Genomic DNA, 23,985 nt, shown 5'->3' with positions numbered 1-23,985 from the left:
AAGCAAGATGGATTATCCTCCTGACTGCAACAGCAGGAACTCTACACTGCTCTGTAATTCTTGCCTTTCCAAAAGTAGTTGACCACCACACGCTTTCAAGACACTTCTATTGTCTGACCTTTGACTTTGAGATCAGGCAACGGGTCAAGGAGGGAGCGCTCGGCCATCAGCTCCTTGTCAATGGAGTCCTGAAAACACATGGGGCTGGTGTAGGTACGCGACACTGTCAGATCGGGCTGCATGGATGAATTAATAAGCAGGGGGTTTGCTGAAAAACACACAAAAAGAGAAAAACGCATATTACTGTCAATAATTACACATCTTTAAAAGGTGCCGTGTGAAGGATTTTACGACTTATAGCGTCGAGGCTGCAGTTTGCAATCCACTAAATTTGCCTCAATCAGCAACAATTCAACCTAAAACATGTCACGGCACGTCGTTTTCATCCACCTGTGACTTTAGCTGTAACATTAACACCTTGGAAACAGGTGTGGCAAACACTTTATCGTGCCAATGTCTCAATTAAATGTGACAACTGGCACATATCAACACCTGGGTTGTATCTGGAATATCACCACTGAATTTGATTGCAGATTCATGGTCAGAGTTTATTATATTAATAGTCACAGTTTTCTTTACATTTCCAACTCCAGGAGGTGCAGGCGGATGTGAGGGTGTTGCTATGCTACAGCCGGTGCACCACATCACTGAATCAGTCACACGCTGTGGCCATTTGTACGTATGCATGTTCATCTTTCTTGAAAATGTTAGATTCAGTGTCTCACATCATTGCTGTTTATATGAGAACGTTGGTTTGTCTTCCTTGTTCAACCATTAGAATGGAACACCGGTGCATTTTTCTTTATGAGGTAATATATTACACAAACCGCCTCCTTATCTGTGTTCTCCACCGACTCCCGAAACTATCAGTAACTGCGACCTTCCGTCATGCGGACGAATGATGGTCATTCCTTGAACCCGCACTGTTTTTTTTGCACCCTCATCTTGATTTAAGCCACGGAGACACTTTAAAGTAGATTATTAAATAAGCACGCACGATTTTAAAAACAGGATTAAGGACTGTTCGAACACTTGATTGTACTTTCCCTGTTCGTGAACGGTTCACTGGTGGATTCAATTAGCTGTTTAAAGTTGTTTTCCTCTTTTATGTGGAACTTCTATGTTGTTTTCCGTTTTGTTTTTAAGTCTGTTTCCTCTGGTTTTTGAATTGAGTCTCTTCGTTGTGCTTTAACGTGTGAAACATTGGCCCTGGTTACACTTGTCTTTTTCAATGCGACTTTTGTGATCGGACGCGCCAGATGGGAACTCTGTTCCGCTCGTGGCGCCCTGCCGGATGAATATATTTTGTAGTCATAAAAAACACCTCAGCACGTGGTCCGGCTGATCGGATCCCCAATGCAAGCGAGATCCGATCTCGGAGCTTACGGACTTGGCAGTTATTAATGTGTCCTGGCAATGATCGGATGACAAAAGTTGCATTGAAGAGACGAGTGTAACCGCCACATTTTGTGCTGCCGTCTTGGCCGGGACTCCCTTGGAAAACAGAAAACAAATGAATCTCAATGGGACAATTTATCGTGAGTAAATAAAGGTTCAACTCAATTTTAAGTAAAGAAAATGTACATTGTACTGATATAAAATCACTGTATACCTTGTGGATCAATTAGGAAACACAGAAAGAAACAAAGACAAGCTATTATAGAGAAGACAAATCTGTTTATTGTGAGGTGAAATACGTCCGTAATGAATGACTTGTTGACAGCTGTTTCAGCGAGCATGAAATGACGACGGAATATACACGGTTAAGTAAACAGCGTGGATTCTCTTAATGAGCAAAGCAACGCTCATTGACGATTTATTTTGCTGGGAATTGGGCGAGCTGCTGTCGGAGTGACTCATGATCAAGGACGTGATTGCAAGAGAGCAGAGAAATGAAAATCTGTGTCTAACGTCTGTAGCGGTGTGTACTGGAGCAAGGCTGCAGCGTAGAGGAGGGGAGGGCGCGTTGGATTCGACGGGGGGGTTCGGCTGATTTTTTTTTTTGCCCCCCTCCATCAAGGAGAACGGGGACCAAGATTAAAGCGTTCCCCGGCTCCTGCTGTGTTATCAAAATGAACTTTATTATGCCCTGCTGAGAGCTGTTGCTGTGGCGACCCATAATGCCAGCCTTGTAAAAATATGCCTCAATCTGTTGGGCGAAAAACACACCACGCTTCGGAGCTTTTTGGAAACACGGGGCCACAAATGCTCCATTCGGGAGCCGGCTGAAACAACAATAAAAAGAAATCAAACACTAGTAAATTACATTTTTAATTTTGAATCGTGAATAATTAATTGGAGTTTTGTTGAATGCGAGATAATGCCAAAAACAACCGATAACGCCACAAACTGACTCAATACCCCGATGACGCACCTCTTGGTTAATATTTTGCTAAAGTTATGGCACCACAGAAGGTCAGAGTAATAATAGAGAAGAGTTACATTTTTAAATGGTTTAGAGCCCAAAGTGTGCCTATACGTTTCCAGGGAAGGTTTGTTGCTTTATTTATACTGATGTTTGAAATAAAGTAATAAATGCACGTTGTGCTTCATAGATGAAGACTGTATGCTATTGGACATGTATGCAAATGGAATATGTTGCAAAATGACTTAAAACTTAAAGAACTGATACCATTTACTGCTTTTAAATCAAAATTGAAAGCAATAGAGGCAGGTTCCCAAAAATGTAAATGTTTTTTAAATAAACTTCGGTTTCGTTACTCTCTTAACTTTTAGTTTCTTTTAACTTGTCTTGTTCTGTGTTTTCTGTCTGTAACTATGTGTCTCTGATGCTGCTGCCCGTCTTGGCCAGGTCTCCCTTGAAAAAGAGATTTTTAATCTCAATGGGACTCTCCTGGTTAAATAAAGGTTAAATAAATAAATAGAAATGTACTGCACTACAGCACAGACAGTACGAATCTCCAGAAGGCTCAAGTAAACAAACATAAAAATTAAATCCAGTCACTTTGGGCCCTAAAGCATTTTAATAATTGATGTAGTTATCTCAACTTACAAGGAAATGTATGCATAATTCACGCATGTATACAAATTAATGCAAATAAACAAAAGACGGTATGGCTTGCATGCATGTTCGGTATTTTACACTACATGAAATGTCATTAATATGTGAGCACATCTACAGTATTTGAGTGGAATAGGAGCAGAACAACATCTTGTATCTTCTGGTCTCCGTGTGTTAAAGTGTGGCTGTTTGCTGTATATTTCTTTTCATCTGTGAAAAATGAGACCCGGTCTCCCTTCTGCATTCGTGCGTAGTTCTTGCGTTTGGAGGAGACTGACACTTCATTTATATTATAATGCCAACTCACTGTAATACCAGGAAAAACTGCAGACCTGATTTGAATTTCAACGGGTTTTCAGGGTCCTTTGAATCATCACAATAATTAGAATAGCATGATTGCAGACAGAAAGCCACTTTTCATTTTGTTGTTCTATGAAGATCAAATCAACCTCATCCTCATATTCTTGACTTCGATCACCAGACTGACGTATTAATAACACAGTCAATACACAACAAAGGTAGATGGATAAAGAAATGAATAACTTATGCAAAGACACTTAATGCTGCATGTTCATGGCGAATGTGATCCAAATGGGGGCGGTCCGTGGAATGGTGTCATTTCACTAGACGGTTGGCGATTCAGTCCCCGTTTAACCCCGAGGTGCTCCGCTACTAACGGGTTAGATGCAGAGGTCGATTTTCATGTGTGTTTCTGGACAGATGTGGCAACCTTCATTTGGTTTGCTGCGCCGCTAAAAGAGCTGCGTGCTCTTAAAGAGGAATGGGGGACTGTTTTCATCATCCAACTGTTTTAAAGTTTAAAGTTTTTAAATGCCATTTTTATTGGAAGCAGGACCGCTTTTTTTGTGTGCTTGAGCCTGTTTGGTCATTTCGGGAATCCAAATGGACCCCCTTGTGTCAAGGTGGATGTAGCGCCGCAGCTGGGGTTATATTTATGCAAATTACGTGGCGGAGAGCAATTTCAGTACCTGTTTTTAACTGCTCTTTAACAACCTCTTATTGCAAAGTCAAGTGCAAAGAATCCTTTTCTTTACCTTTAGATGGTGAAGAGGCTCTTCTAAATCACATACACTCCTTTCATGTATGTTGAGCTATTTAATAAAAACATTTCTTTTCAATGCAAATCAAAACACACGAGTTTCTGCTGAGCAAAAATAACTGAACCAATGTTATCACCCACAGCTGTCAGGCCTTATTAAATACCTGCAGCTATCATACAGCAGCAGGAGTGACAGGTGTTAACATGCAAGCGAGCCGTAAAGTGTTTGTATTGAAACGTATCAACCCGACTCTCTAATTTACGGGGGTGTGCTGAGTGTGATTATGCATGAGTCAAACAGCGTGCATATGCTAATGAATAAATCAAATCAGCCAACATGGCACCAGGCAAATTATCCACACAACTTAATACGCTGCATATTCAGAATGTATGCAGTGAAATATCAAAGATGTCCTCCTCAGGATACGTTCCAACCTCTATCAGATTATCAGTGGGGAATATTACAGGAAGCATTGAGGAACCTCCGTTAAATATCGCATCATTATGTTAGCAGTGGTTTGAATAACTGAGGGTGGATGGAAAAGATGGGAAAGTTCTTTACCCCACAGGAAGTCTCACTCTTTTCCTCTTTTTTATTTCAAACTCACTTTGCTTTGTTTTCTTTGGAGCCCAGTTTTGTTTTAGTAAAAGTAAAAAGAGTACACAGTAACGTTTTTGACACTGACAGTAAAATGAGTCCGGTTGATCATTTTTAAAGAAACCAACAGTTGCCGTTACTTTCAAAACAAACGTGTCCACTCCTTAAAGGGACGGTGTGTAGGATTAAGTGGGATTTATTTGCAGAATATAAGAGGAAAGATCTCCACCAGGTGTGTCTGCAACGAACACTGCTGTATTGTGTGATCGAATGAATACGACCAGTGCTTCAAAGCGTCGGCTGGAAGTCGTTGTATAATACGCTTTATATAATTGTGCCAAAACACAAAGGTAAACACAGCCAGCTGTCTGGATGCCGAGGCTGATTGACTGTTTTTTTTTTTAAATCCTACACACTGCTCCTTTAAACTAGACGTTTTCTTATTTACCTTTACCGTTGAAAGATATAATTAAAACATCTCCATTTGATTAAAACCTACTTACTTAATTCTGTCTGCAGCATTGTGCTTAAACAACACAACCATAAATCAAGCAAGCCGGACTGATATGTGTGCTGCCAAACATTACTTTGTGCCGGCTTTCCATCGTTCCCCCCCTCTCCCCCCCCGCCACCCTGAAACCTCCGCCGACGGTCGGAAGCAATGTGCGCCGAAGGATTTAGCATCGCAAGGCACAACGTGTGGGTGTAAATTGGATCTGCAAGACACTCAGTGGCTCACCTTGACGAGAGGTCTTGAAGCTGAAGGACTGGAAGCCCCCGGTGAGGGCGGAGGAGTCGATGACGTCGACGCCGTACTCACTCTGGCTCCGTCGGTAGAGAGTGACGGCGATGATCAGCAGCACCACTGTCACCACCCCCGCAGCAAGGCCCGAGTACAAGGCCACGTCACTGCTGCTCTCCACACCTTGGAAAAATAAGAGTGAGAGTAAGAGAGAGAGTAAGAGAGAGAGAGAGAGATTTTTGCTGTCTAAGTGTGTAACTGTGTGTAATTAGGAAAGCAGGGAGACATTTCCTCCCAGAATAAAGTGAAAATCTGTGTTGCTGAGGAACATCAGCTGAGTTGAAGTTATGAGAGTCTTTCACAGGAGGCAAGTCTACCCCTGGTTGAAAACTACTTCAGCACCTTTTCCTCGTCTGCCGTGCTTCCTGATGCACAGCTTCATTGTTCCATCGTGTAGCGTTAAAGCCACTAATGAGGAACCTCGGAAGGAAGGCGATTATAATCAACCCAGCACCTGACTGTCATTTCAAACACTGCTTGGCTCTGGTGTTGGAGGCGCTCTGCGCGTTCCACTGGGATAATGTGACAAAACCAATTCATTAAATTAGCTCATCGGCAATGATTACTGTCCCACCAGTGCAGCGGCGTCCGACTCCTCGAAGAGGAAGAAGAACGAGCGGTAAAATAAAGGGGGCTGCTAGCATGTTCTCGAAAGATAATGAGATCTGCGCTGAAAACAGGACATGCTGAGAAATCCTCTAAGTAGCCCGAAGCTCAAATGAGGAGGAATTGACAAAATATGCAAAGCGGCATTAACTGCTCCAGTAGCAGGTTAATTGGGGGCTTGGGAAGTTTTGGCAGCGTGGTTGCATTCTTTCCCCCGTTTCTGACAAACAAATATACGTAACTTGAGTTAAAGGACAAGTAAGGACGAAATGTGCATGTGGCTCTGTAGGTGCAGAGTACGCGGCAGTAACACACATAAACGGCCCCTTAACCCTAGAGAGCAATAATGCATGAAGCCATTGAGTCACAGACACAAAGCTCTACCTGGTGTATTCATTCTTTAAAGGTATTAGTGGAAATGTACGGTACATTCGGACATACGTATTAAAAAGTTAGGATATATATATATATATATAAAGTTAGAAACTGTTTAAACTGTTCTTCATAATAATTGTGCCTACACAATACAATTTAACCGCACAATGTTTGTTTCAACAATACAGGAGTAAATGTATTTTTATCTTGATTCATATTTGATCAGCGCCGCCTAGTTTGACAGATTGATCAGAATTCACGAGCGGTGATTGACGGCGGCGTCAGACACGGCTCGGATCCTATCGGTTGTCGGTGGAATCTTGACAATGCCACGAGGGGCCCTAAGGGCCCTGAGGGGAGGCAGAGGAACCTGGTTCTTATACTGATGATGTGTCTCATGTAGAGCTGTCAGGATATGGTGACAAAAAGTTATTTTCGTAAAAGTTACAAGCTGCAGCTTCAAGTGATATGATCCAACATACGAGATGTTATTGTAAATGGAGTGAAAATGGTCGCCAAGGGTGAAGAAAACACTCGCTAACCATCGCTTCGGTTCAGAAACGTGTACTCTACATGACACAACAGTCACAACACATATGCTATATTGTATTTCCTACTTATTATTCATACATCTCGTATATTACTTGTCCGTCAGAACATCTGTATCTGAAATAACACTCGCCTCTATTCTAAGTGCAATGAGTCACGCGGAGTGTGTTGGTTTTCATAACCACAGCTGGCAGAGAGATTTATCCATGGCTGCTTTCCACTTATCAAAATACAAAGTATTGTTTCCTATTTCGTGGCGATCTGCCCTGTTTGGGTAAAATGACCGATATGCTCGGCTGAAGCACCATTCGGACACATTGCTCTCGCTTCCTGCCACAGTATTAGTGTGTGAGGGTCCTCAATAAAAACATTGTGCTGTCACACAGACATGGACTTCGTGTTACTTTACAACTCCCGCTAATATTGGACGATGACGGCTGAAAGGTATTAAGTAATGTATAAGGAGGATGCTAAATGAGAGCAGTGAGGATATATGAAAACAGTGAACATCTTCCAGCCAATCAATATCAAGTATTATCCGGTCATTTTCCTAAACTGAATTACTCTCCCTGGCCGTGGCTGCAGACAGTGATATCGTTAAAACAACATAACAGCAAGTAATGGACGCTGAGGAGGAACTCACCCTGTGGCTTAGCATCATGTAGCAACTTTCGATCTGCAAAGACAGAGAAACATCAGAATTTGAGAGTTTCTCTTTGACCACTTTGAACCGCTAGTCTTCGCTGATTTAATTGCTACGTGCGCACGCATCCATGCCTGTGCACAGCGTGTTACGTGTGTGGAGTGGATTGAATATGAAGATGGATGAGGGAGCTGGTAATGAGCATGATTATAATGACGATCATGATCTAGCCCACACTGCCAAAAGTTATGAACAGTACATCTATAATGACACAGTTGCCTGAACAGTAATGATGCTGAACTTTTTGTTTTTCTTTCTGCTCGCTAAGCGAGCGGAGGGAGATGCTTTGGTGATGTCACCCACTCTGTGTGCAGAGGCCGCCGGTGCAGTTGTCCGTAGCCAGCGCCACCCCGTCACACAGCCGTCCTCCGTGTTTGGGCTCCGGAGCCGTGCACTCTCTGCTGCGCTGCCTCTCGCAGTCCGAGCTGCACACCGACCACTCGCTCCACTCTCCCCAGCCGCCGTCCACTGAGGGGGATCAGACGCAGATGTTTGAGAACATAAAGGATGCACGTGAGGAACACGAGGTTGCACATACAAATACTTGAAGTGCATAAAGCACAGTCGGAGTACGCTGTCATCTCGTCGACGTGGGAACGAACACACGGGCAAAGAACAAAAGAATAAAGAAGATGCAGCGGTGAAGCACTTCATCTGATATGACAAAGATGCTCACACTTCTAAAAGAATCAAACACTGAGCATCATTCACAGACAGTGTGTTCGAATGTTTTATGCACAAGTTCGGGAATATATGTAGAAATTCCTCAGAGCATGCGTACGCACACATGATGAGCGCCCTACTGTCTTATAAAATGTAAACACACACATGTGCCTGGCATAGTAAAACTACATTCATTAACAACGTTGAAATTATGGAGGTTTCGTCCTCATTTATTAGAAGAATTAAAGTGTCACACCCCCGAGCTTACAATGGAGTATCTGACAATGTACATATTGAAATGTCACAGTTTTGGTTGTCATTGTTTTTATTGTCGGCAACCTTTTAATATGAAGTGCTATTTTTTAAACACGTTCTTGTTAATCTGTGTGCATCAACAAGGTTAACATCAAGTTGAACCATGACACCATTTGTACATTTATTCCATCCATAAAAGCAACCTGCACAGCAACATTTAAAAAAAGAAAAAACAGGAATATTTTTCCTCCCACAATCAGGACGTTATAATATATATGAAAGCTGCCATCCACATCTGAGTTGACATCGTTCTGTGAAGAAGGCAACAAGTACGAGCCAATCAGAGGCAGAGTAGTGCGGCAGAATGCGAGTGGGGAAAGAAATCTGGGTCGGGTTCTGGGAAAGAGGTAATTTGGCGGGCCGATGAGAGGGTACTTCAAAATTTCCAAGAAAAGCTCTCGTGCTGGGTTGTTATTAGCGGCACGTGTTGCCTCTCCCCGGCCTATAATGACCGACTACTGCCACCAATTTCATGTGCCATGAGATTGTGGAAATGTACCCAATGAGAATGATTGTGCCTTTTTACTCACAACAACATCACAGCGTTCTCCATGTTACACCTTATATACAGGAAGGATTCTGATTCACTAACATATGCACGGAGGTGGCAACAAGATTTGGGGCGAAAGGTGAAAACATTTCTGTGCACAAATTAGTGAGTAAGAGCAAGTGTTGATGCATTTAACAGTTCTCTAACTTTATGGGGAAAACACTTCCAAGGTAACAGCTGCACTGCTAACTTCACGAAAACATTTTTCCACCTCAGGGTGCCAAAAAATGTTGAGCCGCCTTGCTGACTTGAAGCACAAAGACACTCTGCTTATGCCACACTCCATCAAGCCTCCTTTCCACCTCCAAACACTCTAAAGGTTTCCTTCTTCCTGCTAATCTGAACGCAAATGCTCCCTGTTTATGTTCAAACTCAGATGCGGGAGAAGAGAATCCTTCAGAAGGAGCCAGGAGATAATGTTTGGAGGAGTGCACTGGCTTCCACTGATAACTTTTCCCTTCTTAAACCTGATGAGCATTTCCCTTTATGCTGATGCTGTGGTTGAAATCATAAATTTAGGCTTGTCTCGAAAAAAAGGCAGAGGAGATTACACGGAAGTTTTGATAACTGGAACTGCTGCTCTGCTCTTTCTCTCACATCCTAAGCTTCTTCTGTTTGTTTGCCTCTCTCCATTTCCCGTACATTTTCTCTTCATTTGCTGATTTTTTTTTTTTTAAAAAGGTCCACCGCATTAGATTTCAGATACAAACGACGGTCATGATCAGCAGCGGAGACGTGCAATGCATTCCAGGTGAAATGTAACCGGTTGAAAGGAGACGTCCACTAACTGCAAAGTGTCCCTCAAGCTTTTAGACTGATTTCCTAGCTTCAAGAACAACATTGTTCTCTGTTAATTGCAGGTATTAAAATCTACTTACAGAGGCATTAAACGCTCCTGAGTAATCAGCCACAGACACCATTTTGATGCCGGGATGTTTTGTTACATTTCCTGTATACTTGTTGGGTGATGCATTTGTGGTGCAGAGAGAAACGTCTCCACGCTGATGCATTCAAGGACATGCTGACATTCCGAGAGTTGGGCTGCCAAACAGTCTTTAAGAATACACTGTTTTGCTTATTTGCTTTCTTGTCAAAGAGTTATGAAGCTCGAGCCAGCAGACGATTAACTACGAGCAGATCCAAAGCTCAGCTTTGAACATCTCAACTCTGCACGACGGCCGAGGTCTAAATTCAACACGTTGGGGTCTTGTGGGGGTTTGTGCGCCGCACTTTTCTTTTGGTCAAGCTTAGAAATGTTGATGACAAAATTCCAGAAAGTGACTGCGTTCCTCAAATAAATAGTTCCAGCGCAAAACTCCCTGTAAAACTATGTTTTTGTACAAATGAAACAAATAGGATTCTAGGTTTCAAGGTGGCTCTTAATTGTTATTATACAATACAGCGTAGCCAGCTCCACAAACAGAAAGTATATTAAAACAGTTAAATGTTCTAAATTGGAAATCAATCAAATTGTCAATAAGTAGAATAAAGCAGCACTAAATGAAGAAATAAACACATTAGTCATTCAATATTTATTCCAGCATTTGCACTCTGCACCATTGCAGTATATTACTGTATTATTGTTGATAATTTATAGAAACATTCAGAATTTTAGACATTGTATATTGTTGCTCCTTATTGCATTGTTTATATATATATATATATTTATCTTCTTTTACCTACTGGTATCTACATAATAACATAAATGTATGTACATTAATGTTTATGTTTAGTCTCGATGAGCTTTGTTGTCAGTCCTTGTTTTAAGGTGTATCTCTATTTCTGTGTACTGTATGTACAATGAGAGAGTTGAATTCCGAGTAAATGTGTACTACTACATGGCCAATACATGTACAGTATATGTATATACACAAAAGAACATGTACAATATGTGCAATATCGCTGTACGTTATCGTGCAAAGACTTGACAAGGAAGACAGAATCAGTGCAATGTATCAAACAAGATTTTAATGTGTGAACTTTAGTACCGGTAAGTCAATTTTGTGACCTTTGGACGGAGCCATGCTAGCTGTTTACCCCCGTTTCCAGTCAGTATGCTAAGCTAAGTTAAGCGGCTGCTGGCTATAGTTTAATATTTAACAAGCAGATATACAGTAAGAGTGATAATTATCAATATTTTGCCAAAAATTCCGCACTATTCCTTTAATGCAAGAAACAATGAATCTCACGACATATCTCGTGCATGCAATGCTTTCAAGCCCCCTAAATCTCAGCATGTCCTTACATGCAACCCTCAGGGTGCCTTGAAGCGCATGCACAGACACTAACAGCATGAAGACCACGTCCTTGTGCTCACCTGGACACAGCGTGTTGCAGGTGCTCTTCTGTACCGACATGCCCTCACAGAAGGCTCCCCCGTTGAGAGGAGCTGGATTTGTGCAGGTGCGAGAGCGTTTCTGCACGCCGCGACCGCAGCGCACGTTACAGGGAGACCAGTCCGTCCACGACGACCAGCCCCCGTTCACTGTTTTTGTGCCAAAAGGATGAAAGGAAAGGGATGAGCAGATTCTACGATAATGAAAACTGGCCCACATTCTGTGTTGTATTTTCTGCATCACAGGGCTTCACTCAAAAGTGACAATGAACGACTCATCCGGGAAAAAAAAAACCTGAGGTGTCTTTACAGAGATGATGAATGGTGTCGTCCCTTCTGTCTATTTTTTCCTTTGATTTGTTTCCTTAAATAATGCAGGACGACGTGAAGAAATGCTAGTATTCCACCATTGTACATCTGTCAGAGGCTATTGGGAGTAGAAAAGCCTGTCTGGAGTTCATTAGCGTTAAGGAAAGTAATGATTGATGGGACTCAACAACAGGGTGTCAGAAAGGATTAGATGAATTCCTGCAGCAGCTAAATGTCTCCCTGCAAAAAAATTAAAATAACCGGATGACAGGTCAGTGAAATGAGCACAGAAACACTCCAATTAACGAGGTATTCCTCTGGTGTGAAATAAGGGGACACTATTATGACATTATAATTTCACTTATTCTCCTTTTGTCTCTGCCGAGCTCTCTGCGGGGCTTTAAAAACAGGCTGGAAACAGTGTCTGCCCTTCTTGTAAAATAAAGTGATTGTAAATATTGTCCCGGTGTCTTCGTGTTTTTTTACACATGAGAGATCACTTGCCCATTAACTGCTCATTAGACCCGTGTGAAAAAAAAAGACCGCTCGCTGTGGTTGAGCGGTGATTTTGATATTAATGACTTTGGGGAATTTAGAGGGGCCAAATTGACAGCCTCCTTCTGGAGGGAAAATTGATATTTGGATAGAGACAAGAAACCTGTTTGACACTGTTTTTTACCACCTGTACTGCAAACCCCAAAGAAAGCCCATCGTGCGTATTTGGCTGAGACCGAATCAAAATCTTCCAACACGTTGTCTCTGGAAAATCACGTCTCACCATAGACCACGACAGTAGCTGTGGCGCTGCGTCTCTTGGCCACGATGTTGCTGGCAACGCAGGTGTAGTTTCCGGAATCAGAGAGTCGGGCTTCGGAGACGATCAGGTTGTGGTCGCCTCTTGAATCGCTGGCGCCTTCGGAGTTTAGAGGTTCTTCATTTTTCAGCCATTCCACCTGAAAACAGTATTTGCATGAGTCACTTATATGTGATAATAATGTGATCAGTGCTAAAATAGACCAAACGTTTCCGAGGTCTGATAGAATACATTCGTTTTATTACAGTGTAAGGTGATAATGACTTGCTGATACATGCAGAGGTGAGTGTGTGTGTAGCTTTGGGCTGCTCTCTTCCCATCATCACTACAGACATGATCTGAGCAAAGTGTGTCATTCCTAAACACTGAATATAACTTTTTTTAGATCTCCCATCATGTCTATTTTATTTAGGAGGGGACACTGCACATTAATTAACATGAGCCATCATGTAAATGTTTCAGACTTAGCCATACAGGCTAATTTTCCCGTCTGCAGTCCCGTCTGCCAGATTGATGGCATGAAATAAAGCACACAGGAGCACATAAGCACGTAGAATGCTGCAGGAATGAGCCCTAAAGCATGGAAATGGGCAGTTGTTCCTTTTCCAATGTGAGGACAGATGATGTTGCATGCTGCACAGATTGTAAAGCCCACTGAAGCAAATGATTTTGGGCTATACGTATAAAATGAATTGAAAGTGGGTTGAATTTGATTTAAAATGCGTATCCATGACTTTAAACTATTGCAGCCATTTATCCGAGACTTTAGGCTGTTTACAGAGAGTGGGAGGGCTCCATTCAGTAGCATACATTCAGTTAAATACTTAAAAGCTAAATACACTCCTTTCTAGGGGTTTTCCAAAGACAATACCACAGAATATGTAGTGTGAAATATTATTCCCTGTGACATTTCCTTGCTATAGTTTATCATCCCGATTGTAAGGTGAGGGGTTTGTCGTAAAGGCACAACATGGATGACATCCACACAGAGGGCGGGCCCGCAGCAGGTAGGTCACATCTTCTACTTTTCCTCCAATTCAGTGTCCATGTAGTGAGTGAAGGTAATAAAGGAATTACAAAATAAAAGGACGCTCTGTTGATACTACTCTGCTTGCATGACTGGTCCTGTAAATTGCTATTAATGTGCCACTGGCTTGAGCTTTTCATTGAGAGAGACGAGCTGGGGGTTTGATTTATGGCAGTGTATTTGAGGATTAAAAAACTCCGCCCCACTGGGAGCGCCGTGTATTTGTGCATGGGGGTCGCACTCCAGTGTGTGCGTTTGCGTGCGCGCTCGTGGAGAGTGTCTATTTGCCGGGGGAATATAACAACGGCACAACAAACTCAGAGATTGCTTTGCTCTTTCGAAAAACACCCTGGATGGAAAAAAATTGAGCTGGGAAATCAATAAATCACGAGCCATGTTGTCACAAACGTTTTTTTTCTCCTTTTGATGGCCGAAGAAGTCTTTCATCATGTGCCTTTAATTTAACTCTTTTCATCATTTGGCTCCACAGCCTTCAAGACGAACAAAGCAGCCACACTGGTGGGCTGCGTCGGTCATTCTATCAACCCTGGCCTTTATGTTCTTTGCCTTTCACTATTTCACACCTTAAATGTCTAATCAACCTCTTGTGTCGCCGTCCATGCCGTGCGAAATTCTGCACAGCTGCCGCCATCAATCTACTCAGCGGTCTGTTTCAACCTGTCACGGTGAAAAAATAGTACATTTCCATTTCAATCATAAATAAAATCATGCTTTTAGGTAATTTAAAAGAATTATTTCTGCAATCACATGACAATCTTGTATTTTTCTTCAAGCACAGACCCACTTATCTATCCATCTATACAAATATAGAGTAAAGTGTGGTACACTGTTGTTCTTCCTGCCTTCTGTATTTCATTGCGGGCCTGTCTAGTATCTGGGAAGTAGGGAATTAACCTTGACAAGTGGGAGGTTTGCACTTTATCACATTCCCTGCAAATGCTGCAGCCTCTTTCACGAAAGGATGACAGAGGTGAGCTCTGTTATTTTTATCTTTATTTATTTTTTGCACCAGGGTCACATCATACACCGTCTGTGTATTAGTCCACAGTATTCAAAGAGACTCTCCCTAAAAAGGAATCTCTGGTGTCACAGAGAGGCAACGTGAAGGCTTTTTAAAACCAGGGTTGAGCAGCTCCAGTCTTATATTACTTATATTTTCATATCTTCACTGCAAACTATTTCCAATTACAGCATGCGTGAGTTAAAGGACACACTAATTAAACTGGGATGAAGCTATTGGCCACCAACTGCTTGATAAGAGGAACTTATATAATTATGCGAAGTTTAGTGTCATAAGGTCAGTTGTGCCAATACAAGCACGAAGCATAAATTGTTATCTCTACTTTGCACATTATGTTCAAAATTACTTGAAAATACATTTTCATTTATTTCAGGGAAAAATTAAACACAAGTAAAACTATCAAACTATTTTCCTCCAGGCGGCTTTAAACAAGTGTGTTTGAGAAATACGCTGAGGATTCACTGAATTGAAAATTAACCCCGAGCCCTTTGTTCTCTCCCGACACGCACTCAGATGGGACGCATATTTATGGAGCAGTGTCAAAATCGTTCCCGACAGGTACCGAGATTTAACCATTACGTTGTGTGATTTAAATATATTTCAACATTTAGTGGATAATGTGTCACCTCAGGAAACACTGAGTAAAACTAAATGCATCGCCTACAGCGAGACATTACGAGACGTGCTCCGCTGTATTACATTATGAACGTTTCTCTCAATGACAAATCTCATTTTCCATCACAATGGAGCGAGTAAAAAAAACAATGAGTTGGATAAATGTCCAGCTACGGTCTATTTTGCATCATTAATCAGTTTATTTAAGCAATGCAGAGAAGTCTCTCTTTTTCCCCCTCATTTACAATGACCCACAAAGGCGAGGTCGTTGGTGTGCTTTCATTTCCGTTATAAGTGAGCAAGCTAATGGTGGTGAACAAAATAACAGGGACACTAATACAATTAATGCATTACTTTAGTGCACTTATTATAAGATATCCGACAACAGAAACTGAACTTTATGAACTTCTTCATGGTAGTTTTATTGCAGATGAGATGAGTTGTGTTAGATGATATTGTAGGTGTAGGGTTCTCCACCTCCCTACGGTAAAGAAACACGATATAAAGCTGCATTCTGCAGGTACCGTATAAACAGTATACATGTTTAATATAGGTGTAGAGATGGTCTGTCTGCTAGTACATCCTCTAAAGTTGCGGTTTTGTGTCTCACTGTAAACCTTGGCTCAGGCCCTGATACTATATTGACAATCTCTGTCAGTCGCATCTGTTGTAACATATGCCAATAATATGACACGAGGCGACAAGCTCGGCCAACAATTACAAGCTTTTATGAATGGATTCATGAACGGATGTAACCGACAGTGGACAAACTATCTATTTCATAAAGAAAATAAAGAAACTGCATTTATCAGTTGGATCATTTACATCATGGTGCCCAATCTGCTTTATATGGTTTATAGGCTCTTTGTTAATGTTAACGTTTAACATTACTTCAGCATTTGTGCCACTTGCTTACCATTATTGCAACTAGGGCTGGGCAATATGGAGAAAATCAAAAATCTATATATTTTTGACCAAATACCTTGATATCAAATATTGCAACAGTATTGTTGGGTTAATACTGGTCTTCAGTAATGTGGATATAATGACTAACTGGGTAAAGTAACTACTAGAGCAGCTAGAACAGTCTCGTAAGTTCATCACTTTACTGTAATGTGGCGTTTAAAAACAGGAGAAGACACTCATGCCATATCAGGATATACAAAATCTAATCTAGTCTCATGTCACAATATCAATAACGAATATATGGCCGAGCCCTAATTGCTACCACTGTAAATTGTAAGAGTGTAGTGAGGATCCATATGCAGTAAGAGACCACAGACTGGTGTTTTCGAGCAAAGAAAACCCAAAAAAAAACAGCCAACAGGGTTTTTCTTTACTACCACTTGCGAAGAAAAACAACAACAAAGAAGCAGGTGAAGGCAGTGATTAAAGCAGGAAGATATTGGATGGAAGTTCCCGCTGGCAGAAGCCTTCCCACTGCTATGAAGCGAGAGAGAGAGTAGCGCTCTAGCTGCTACCAGATGCAGGATCAGCGCCTTGGAGAGCGGCCGCGGCACACAGACCTGACAGTAAAGTGTCTGGAACACGGCGGAGAGCCCTCTGACAGGACCGACTCTGCCACTCTATTTGCAAAATAAAGATTCAAGGATGCATGGGGACGAGAGCGTTTGGCTCATCTCTTCCTGCACGAGTGTGTTCTCATCAGTGGTGGACTGTAACGAACTGAACATTTACATACAATTTTTCAGGTACTTATATGGAACATTTTATGCTATTTTCAGTAAATGTATGCCGCTACATTTATTTGACAGCTTTAGTGGCTAGATTCTTTACAGATTCAGGTTATTAATACAAAATGTAATCTACTCATGAATGACCATGTGTTATCATGGATAAAGGTACCCAGCAGCATATTAAATGTTCTCTATAAAAACAAGTATTAACTACGTGGAGTAATGTCTACCGCCGCTCTGCTCTGCTCCAGTACGGCAGTTAACGGCAGATAACGTCGTCCCAACAGACGGTTCCCCTCCAGGTGAACACGGTTAGCTCTGTCTGCACTGCTGCTGCTGTTTGCACTGTTAGCTCTGTCTGCACTGCTGCTGTTGTTTGCACGGTTAGCTCTGTCTGCACTGCTGCAGCTGTTTGCACTGATAGCTCTGTCTGCATTGCTGCTGCTGTTTGCACTGTTAGCTCTGTCTGCACTGCTGCTGCTGTTGTTTGCACGGTTAGCTCTGTCTGCAATGCTGCTGCTGTTTGCACGGTTAGCTCTGTCTGCACTGCTGCAGCTGTTTGCACTGTTAGCTCTGTCTGCACTGCTGCTGCTGTTGTTTGCACGGTTAGCTCTGTCTGCAATGCTGCTGCTGTTTGCACGGTTAGCTCTGTCTGCACTGCTGCAGCTGTTTGCACTGTTAGCTCTGTCTGCACTGCTGCAGCTGTTTGCACTGTTAGCTCTGTCTGCACTGCTGCAGCTGTTTGCACTGTTAGCTCTGTCTGCACTGCTGCTGTTGTTTGCACTGTTAGCGCTGTAAGCACGGTTAGCTTGCTTTGAATTCAATATAAAGCTCCTTTATTGAAAGTAGCCCTACTTTTACCAGCTGCTACATTAATGTCAACAAATGGCTCATTGTAATGAGTCCTTTAACTTTTGTTTGTTAAGTATATTATGATGCTAATACTGTACTTTTACATGAGTATACAATTGGAATAAACAACCATTAAAGAGTATTTCTACACTGTGGTATTGCTACTTACTGCTTAAATAAAACATGTGAACACCTCTTTCACCACTGGTTTTCAAATATTTATATTTATTAGCTTTAAGTGTCCAGATCATTTAAAGGCAGGATACTGTACAGTAATGTCTACATATTAAGCAGTGCGCCGTGCAGTAGGGTAGCTGATTCATCCACATCTCTGAAAACAGCTGATGTTCACAGAACAATGTTTACAGAAACAGAGCGACGGAGGACGGCTGTGCTGTGGACTTCTGGGACTCTTGTGTCACCAGAGTCTGTTCAGTTGCACAAACATGCAACTGTTTAAGTCGCCTGTCTGCCAGAAACCTCGTAACCACACTTAAAAAAAGACAACGACTTTCTATTCAATCCTTTTCAGTTGGTATCGATAACAAGTGAGCCGTGTTTGTGTGTTGAAGTATCGATTACTGCGGTATTGACCTGCCCTTCACCAAGCATCACTCACTCGCCCCTCTCTGCAGTGCTGTTGAAGTGTTTGAGATAATACGTGTTTGTGGCACTCTTATGTCCCTGTTTCCAATGTTGGCTGTATTTATGCATTTATAGAAGGATGAAGGGCTTTGGCTGCCACCACTCCAAAAGAGAAATATGGGGGCTTTTATAGACTGCCTTATATCACATTTGAGACACTCAAGTTTATGGAGAAATACTGTTTTTGAATTAGAATGAAAGAGAGGGAAAATAGAACATTCTGAATAGCCCATAACGAAACTAAAAGTATACGCATCAATATATCTTCAGTGTCGTGTCTTTAGTGCAACTAATGACAACATAAACTGCACCGAAAAACACGAGTAAAGTACCTCAAAATGTTTCGAAAGTATGGTAATTCAGTTAATGTATGTACATGATCGTTAAACTATAAAAGGCATTTGTCAAAGTGTTGTCAAAGAGGAAGTAGACAGCGGAGGAACAGCCTCAGTCGCTGTCTTCTTCAGTGTAACTGACCACATTGTTGTCCCTCTCGTCTCTCTGTGATCGTAGAATACATGCAAAGTCTCTTTGGTGACGAGGGTTCATTCTCCGGGTCCCTTATCTCAGCTAATTCTTAGGCTGAAGCAAATTAAAATAATCGTCTTGTACTCCGGTTGGTTTTTCTGTCCCATGTTTTTGCTTTGATTTATCCATCTCTCTCTGCCCCTCCTTTACTCAGTGTTTCGCTGTAGGAAGAGTATAAACCCAGAGAGCGATTTGCATTCTGCGTCGGTCCTGGAGTTTCTCCTTCGGGGTAAAGCGATAGAGAGATGCACATGCTGATGAGAAGGCAGGGACAGGACGGACTCAAATGAGCCTGATAAGCCCACTGCCTGGGGAGGACAGGGAACGGATTTGCTTAATTGGCAAATTTGTTCCACTTAGATAGCAGCAACCAGTGTTGAACTGCACCACACCTAACCCAGCCGACCGGGCATTGCGGGTGTCGGCCGGTGGCGAGGTAACGCGGTGTCAAGGTCACCCGCGTTGATCGTTAAACAGCAAGCTGATAAAAACTGATCCGCACCCTCTGAAAGTTTTCACTCTAACTTTTTGTCTAGTTTAGCAGCGGATCATTTCCAGCCAGCACAGAGAGAGAGAGAGCAAAGTGAAATAAACTCAAGATATAGTGAAAGCAGCATCAAATGGTCAGCAGGGGTTCCGTGCACCGTGCAGCAGAGTATCATTTTTCGGATCGCTCCCAGCTGTTTGAAGAGGTTGAGATGAGACGGCCAACAGGCCTGGAGCAATCTGGTGTTTACCTGCCGAGAGCGATCATCTCAAACTTGACACATATAGAAAAATGTCCAGTTCAAGTCTTTCAAGTTCCTTCCCTGCATCAGGCCTAAACACTCAATTATTCTGAAAGCACATGTAATGCCCTACATTTACAATCACTTTAAATGGGAAGTGAAAGCGACATGAAGACGATCACAAAGCATTGCGGTAGGTTTTGTTCCATCTGATTCAATTAGAGTTGAGTTTCATTAACGAGCGCCCTCCTCCTCCTCCTCCTCCTCCTCCTCTCACTTTCCCTCGTGCGCCGCACCCTCTCCGCCTTCCCTCAGTCATGTGTGGCCTTTTTTTTCCCTCAATGCAACAATGACTTTCACGAAATCACATTAAACAAATGAGCCCTCCGAATCTGACAGCAGCATATTCTCGAGGCGGGGGTGGCTAAACCCTTGTTGTGTCCTTGGTTTATCTCCACACCGTCTCTGGAAATGTTATGTTCATCACTGAATAATTACATTTTAAGTACTTCAAATGACTTTGGATGAGAGGCTTGATGATTAATTACACTTGGTATAGAATACTTGGGCGGTTAATGTGCGGCTAATGATTGTAAAACAGTTTTTTTCTAAAGTTATTGGAGATCTTTTTTTTTTTTTTAATGTCCACCACTAAACTTTTACACTTACAAAAGGCAGCCTCCCTTTACTCGTTTAGAGCAAGACTAAACAGCTCTTTGCTTACATGTTATCCTGAGTAGGCTGTATAATAAAGGTTTGACAGTTTTGAATATAAGAATCACCTTCCTGGTTGTGCCAAGTAACCCCTAAATGACTTACTCCGTACACTGGAGGACTGAAAGCAGACCATGTCGTTCCACAGTCCCGCCTCAGTGTATATTTACAACACCTAAATGTACTATAAATGTCTTTTAATGAGTTTTGGACGTTTCAAACTGTCCCATATGGATTGGTTGTGCTTTCAGCTCCTGCACTTAATCAGTCATTAGTCATTTAAAAAAATAAATATTAATGTTCCATTGTGATAGCGGAGTTTGGAATGTGTATTGTCGCTTTGTGAGGCTATAAAATCCTGAGTAATAAATAAAAAAATTGCAATTTTCTGTGACAGTTATGTTCCCTGATGGTGGCCTAATTGTTTTCTTAGAGCAACATTAATTATGCAGTCATTATTATGGCCATGATCTTTATCCTCCGGGGATTTAGACTTCAGCACAGACCTTTTATTGTTTTCAAGTCGGACTGAACTTTGAAAGTTTTTGTATAAGGATATAAACTATACAGGACAACACTGTGGTTATTATGCACATTCTACAACAGAGAATATAACAGTCTTTGTAACATATTTGTGGAGACTGTGTTCAGGCCTGTGGGTGGGTGTTTATAGTATTTGCTACACTCTGTGAGCTTCTGTGGTGACTGTGGAGGACGTCATACTCGTGTATATATCCTACTAAAGTTGATCCCAGATGTTTTATTACAAATGTGTGAGCTCTCAGTTAGTGATTTGACATCTGTCACTATACAGCATTCAACATTTGGATGCCTCCAACGTGTTCAGTATTGTATTCCTGGAGGCTAGCAAGCTAGGCTAACTTGTTTCTATGCTATAAATAGCCTGGCTCACTAGCGTTAGCGTGCTGCAGGAATGAGATTTTAATGCTTCATTTCGAAACCCTTCTCATGAATTTTGAAGCTTTTACGTGTCTTAAAAAAGGCGGTTGTTTACAAGTGGCTAAATGAGACGACAAAACATCATCAAACCGAACACTAGTCGGGCTTTAGCTTAGTGGTGCTAACCGTGGTGTTTGTTTGTAGCCTGACTGTAGCTTCTTATTCGTTGTGATTGTATTTAAGCTTCATATATATCCAGCTCCCTTCTAGTAATCATTTTTCTTTTAAAATTCCCTTTTGCTAAGATGAAGAAGTCGATCAGAACATACATTTTGACAAAATAAGTCAAAACAAACACTGAGCTTTTCTGTATATATACAGTATATATCGACTTTTTCATCTTGGCAAAAGGGAATTTTAATTTCAGTTTGGCTGATTATGAGATGATCATGCCCTAAACAGAGCCAATAATGTAATAGCTTCAACATCACAGTGCACATAATCTGTTTTGTAAACTGCTCCCTGTCTATGAAAAGTGGAGCCAAGTGAAAAGATTTGGCCTTCTCAACTCTGAGGCAGACTGAGGCAGACTTAAGCTGTTTGACGATGATACATTCTCTGTGGTCTGACGAACAGCGTGCACAGATGATTGCCTCTGTCGCTGCTGGGACAGATAATATGGCATTCTCTGATGTTCATTAACATCCTACACAGCAGCCCAGCAAACTCACGCGTGGCTTAGTTACAGCGAGATGCGGATAAAGTCCCCCCCCCCCCTCTCACTGTTAGTGTTGCTTCTGAGAACATGGAGAGAGCGGCGACATAAGGGGATTTCAAGCTGTAAAGTCGTCTGTACGGCGTTTATGTCTTAAAACAGCGTGCAGAGTCGGAACTCATTTCATCTGCATCAGGTCAACTCAGCAATTATTGCAACAGTTATATTAATCTCCACCAGGGTGCGTTTGCAGATTGCAGCAAAATGAAAACAGTCAAATAAATGTCGAGACCAAAATAAATATGGCTATTCAAAATATGCCTTTCAACAGATCACACTGCACCGTGACCTCAATTCCTTAAACTCAAACTGTGGCTGAGCTACAGCTTCTCTCTCTCTGAGCCAAATTTCACAGCGCTGGTTGCAAGAAAGGCTTTAACCTCTCAGCAGTGTCTAAAGTCACAAAAAAAAGAAGAAGAAGAGAACAGCCACATCCACAACTTTTGATGTGAGTGGTGCAAGTCACACTAGAGGGAGCTGGATTTAGTCCCTGCATTATTTACTATTACCATTCTCTTTGTTAGCCGGTCACATTAATGAATGCATGAGGAGTTGCCTATTTGATGACCACAATGCAATGGGGAGAATCGAGGTACATCGATGCTCCATTTGTGAGAGCTGAATCATTCATTGCACGCCACACACACACACACACACACACACTCACACACACACACAGTTGTGTGCTGTGGAGGGAGTCCATGGTCATCTTTAAGGAGTCTTAAAGCCATCATCTACATTTTTTTTTCGTGAACAACGTTTTAATAATATGGAAATACAGAACCTACAATGCAGCCAGCTGGAGAACATGTGTGTGCTGTATACATTTCAGGTACATGTTCACACACTAGTACTGACTTTCATCTTGAATATAAGATGAACAGTGTGTTTTCAGTTCACGGAAGTTCATTTTGACATTTCAGTCGTCTAGAATTGTCTTGTTTAGTGTTTAGTTGTATTTAGCTTCACACTCTTGTGTCACTTCTGGTTCGACAAAAAAGAAGAAGAAGATGTCTGCCACTAAAAACGGACAAAGGTCAAAACTTGAGTCTTCAAAACTGTAGTCCGCAAATCACTGATGTCACGTTGACTACGTGCACTTTTTATATCCAGTCGATGATTTATACATTAGTCTAATATGACAATGTGATTTGTGAGGTTTTCAGTGTATTTGTTTAAACAGAAATAACGATAAAACCAGTGAAAAGCTAAAATATAACTCTGTCAGAGGGTGTTTTTACCTTAGATGTTTGCATGTCATGAAACCTTGTGACGCAGCATCAAATTGTACCTCGCTATGGATTCTGCAGCAAAACACTCTTTTAATTAAAGGTAAGAAACAAAATGTGTGTTACTTTTAGTGCAACTGTGTTTATTCCAATGCATGAAGTTAAGATTAATGGCAGGAAAACAGGATTATGCAGACTGTCTCCCACAATCAGTTGGGATTAAGTGAGCTAGCTGGCTAACTCTGACAGGGTGTGTTTGTGTGCGTTTGACTTATTTCACTAATTTCTAATCGGTAAGCACCAACGCTGAAAGTTAAAGGGACTGCAAGAAACCAAATTACGAGACCTTTGTCGGTTTTATTGCCGTAAACAAACATCACCGATGTAAACAAAGCTTTAACTATTAGCATCATAAATAAATAGTAACTTGTTAGCCAGTGTATGTAAAGACCCGTCAATCCCTTTGGGAATA

At 41.7% G+C, this 23,985-nt stretch overlaps 1 protein-coding gene across 1 annotated transcript in view; it reads right to left on the bottom strand.

Moving 5' to 3' along the window:
• LOC306710565 (netrin receptor UNC5D-like) overlaps positions 1–23,985 on the bottom strand; it is a gene marked incomplete at both ends in the record, with an annotated part of 146,270 nt that overhangs the window by 16,445 nt on the left and 105,840 nt on the right. Inside the window, 6 exons of the mRNA XM_079179197.1 lie at positions 119–268; positions 5,480–5,665; positions 7,716–7,748; positions 8,079–8,243; positions 11,621–11,788; positions 12,726–12,900. Of these exons, the coding sequence (XP_079035323.1) occupies positions 119–268; positions 5,480–5,665; positions 7,716–7,748; positions 8,079–8,243; positions 11,621–11,788; positions 12,726–12,900 (877 nt within the window). The remainder of the gene's footprint in view (positions 1–118; positions 269–5,479; positions 5,666–7,715; positions 7,749–8,078; positions 8,244–11,620; positions 11,789–12,725; positions 12,901–23,985) is intronic.

Source organism: Pholis gunnellus (genome assembly GCF_910591455.1).
Source record: "Pholis gunnellus genome assembly, chromosome: 18".
Lineage (NCBI taxonomy): Eukaryota > Metazoa > Chordata > Actinopteri > Perciformes > Pholidae > Pholis > Pholis gunnellus.
Note: the sequence above shows the minus strand (reverse complement) of the source record. Positions and strands in the feature narration are given on the sequence as shown.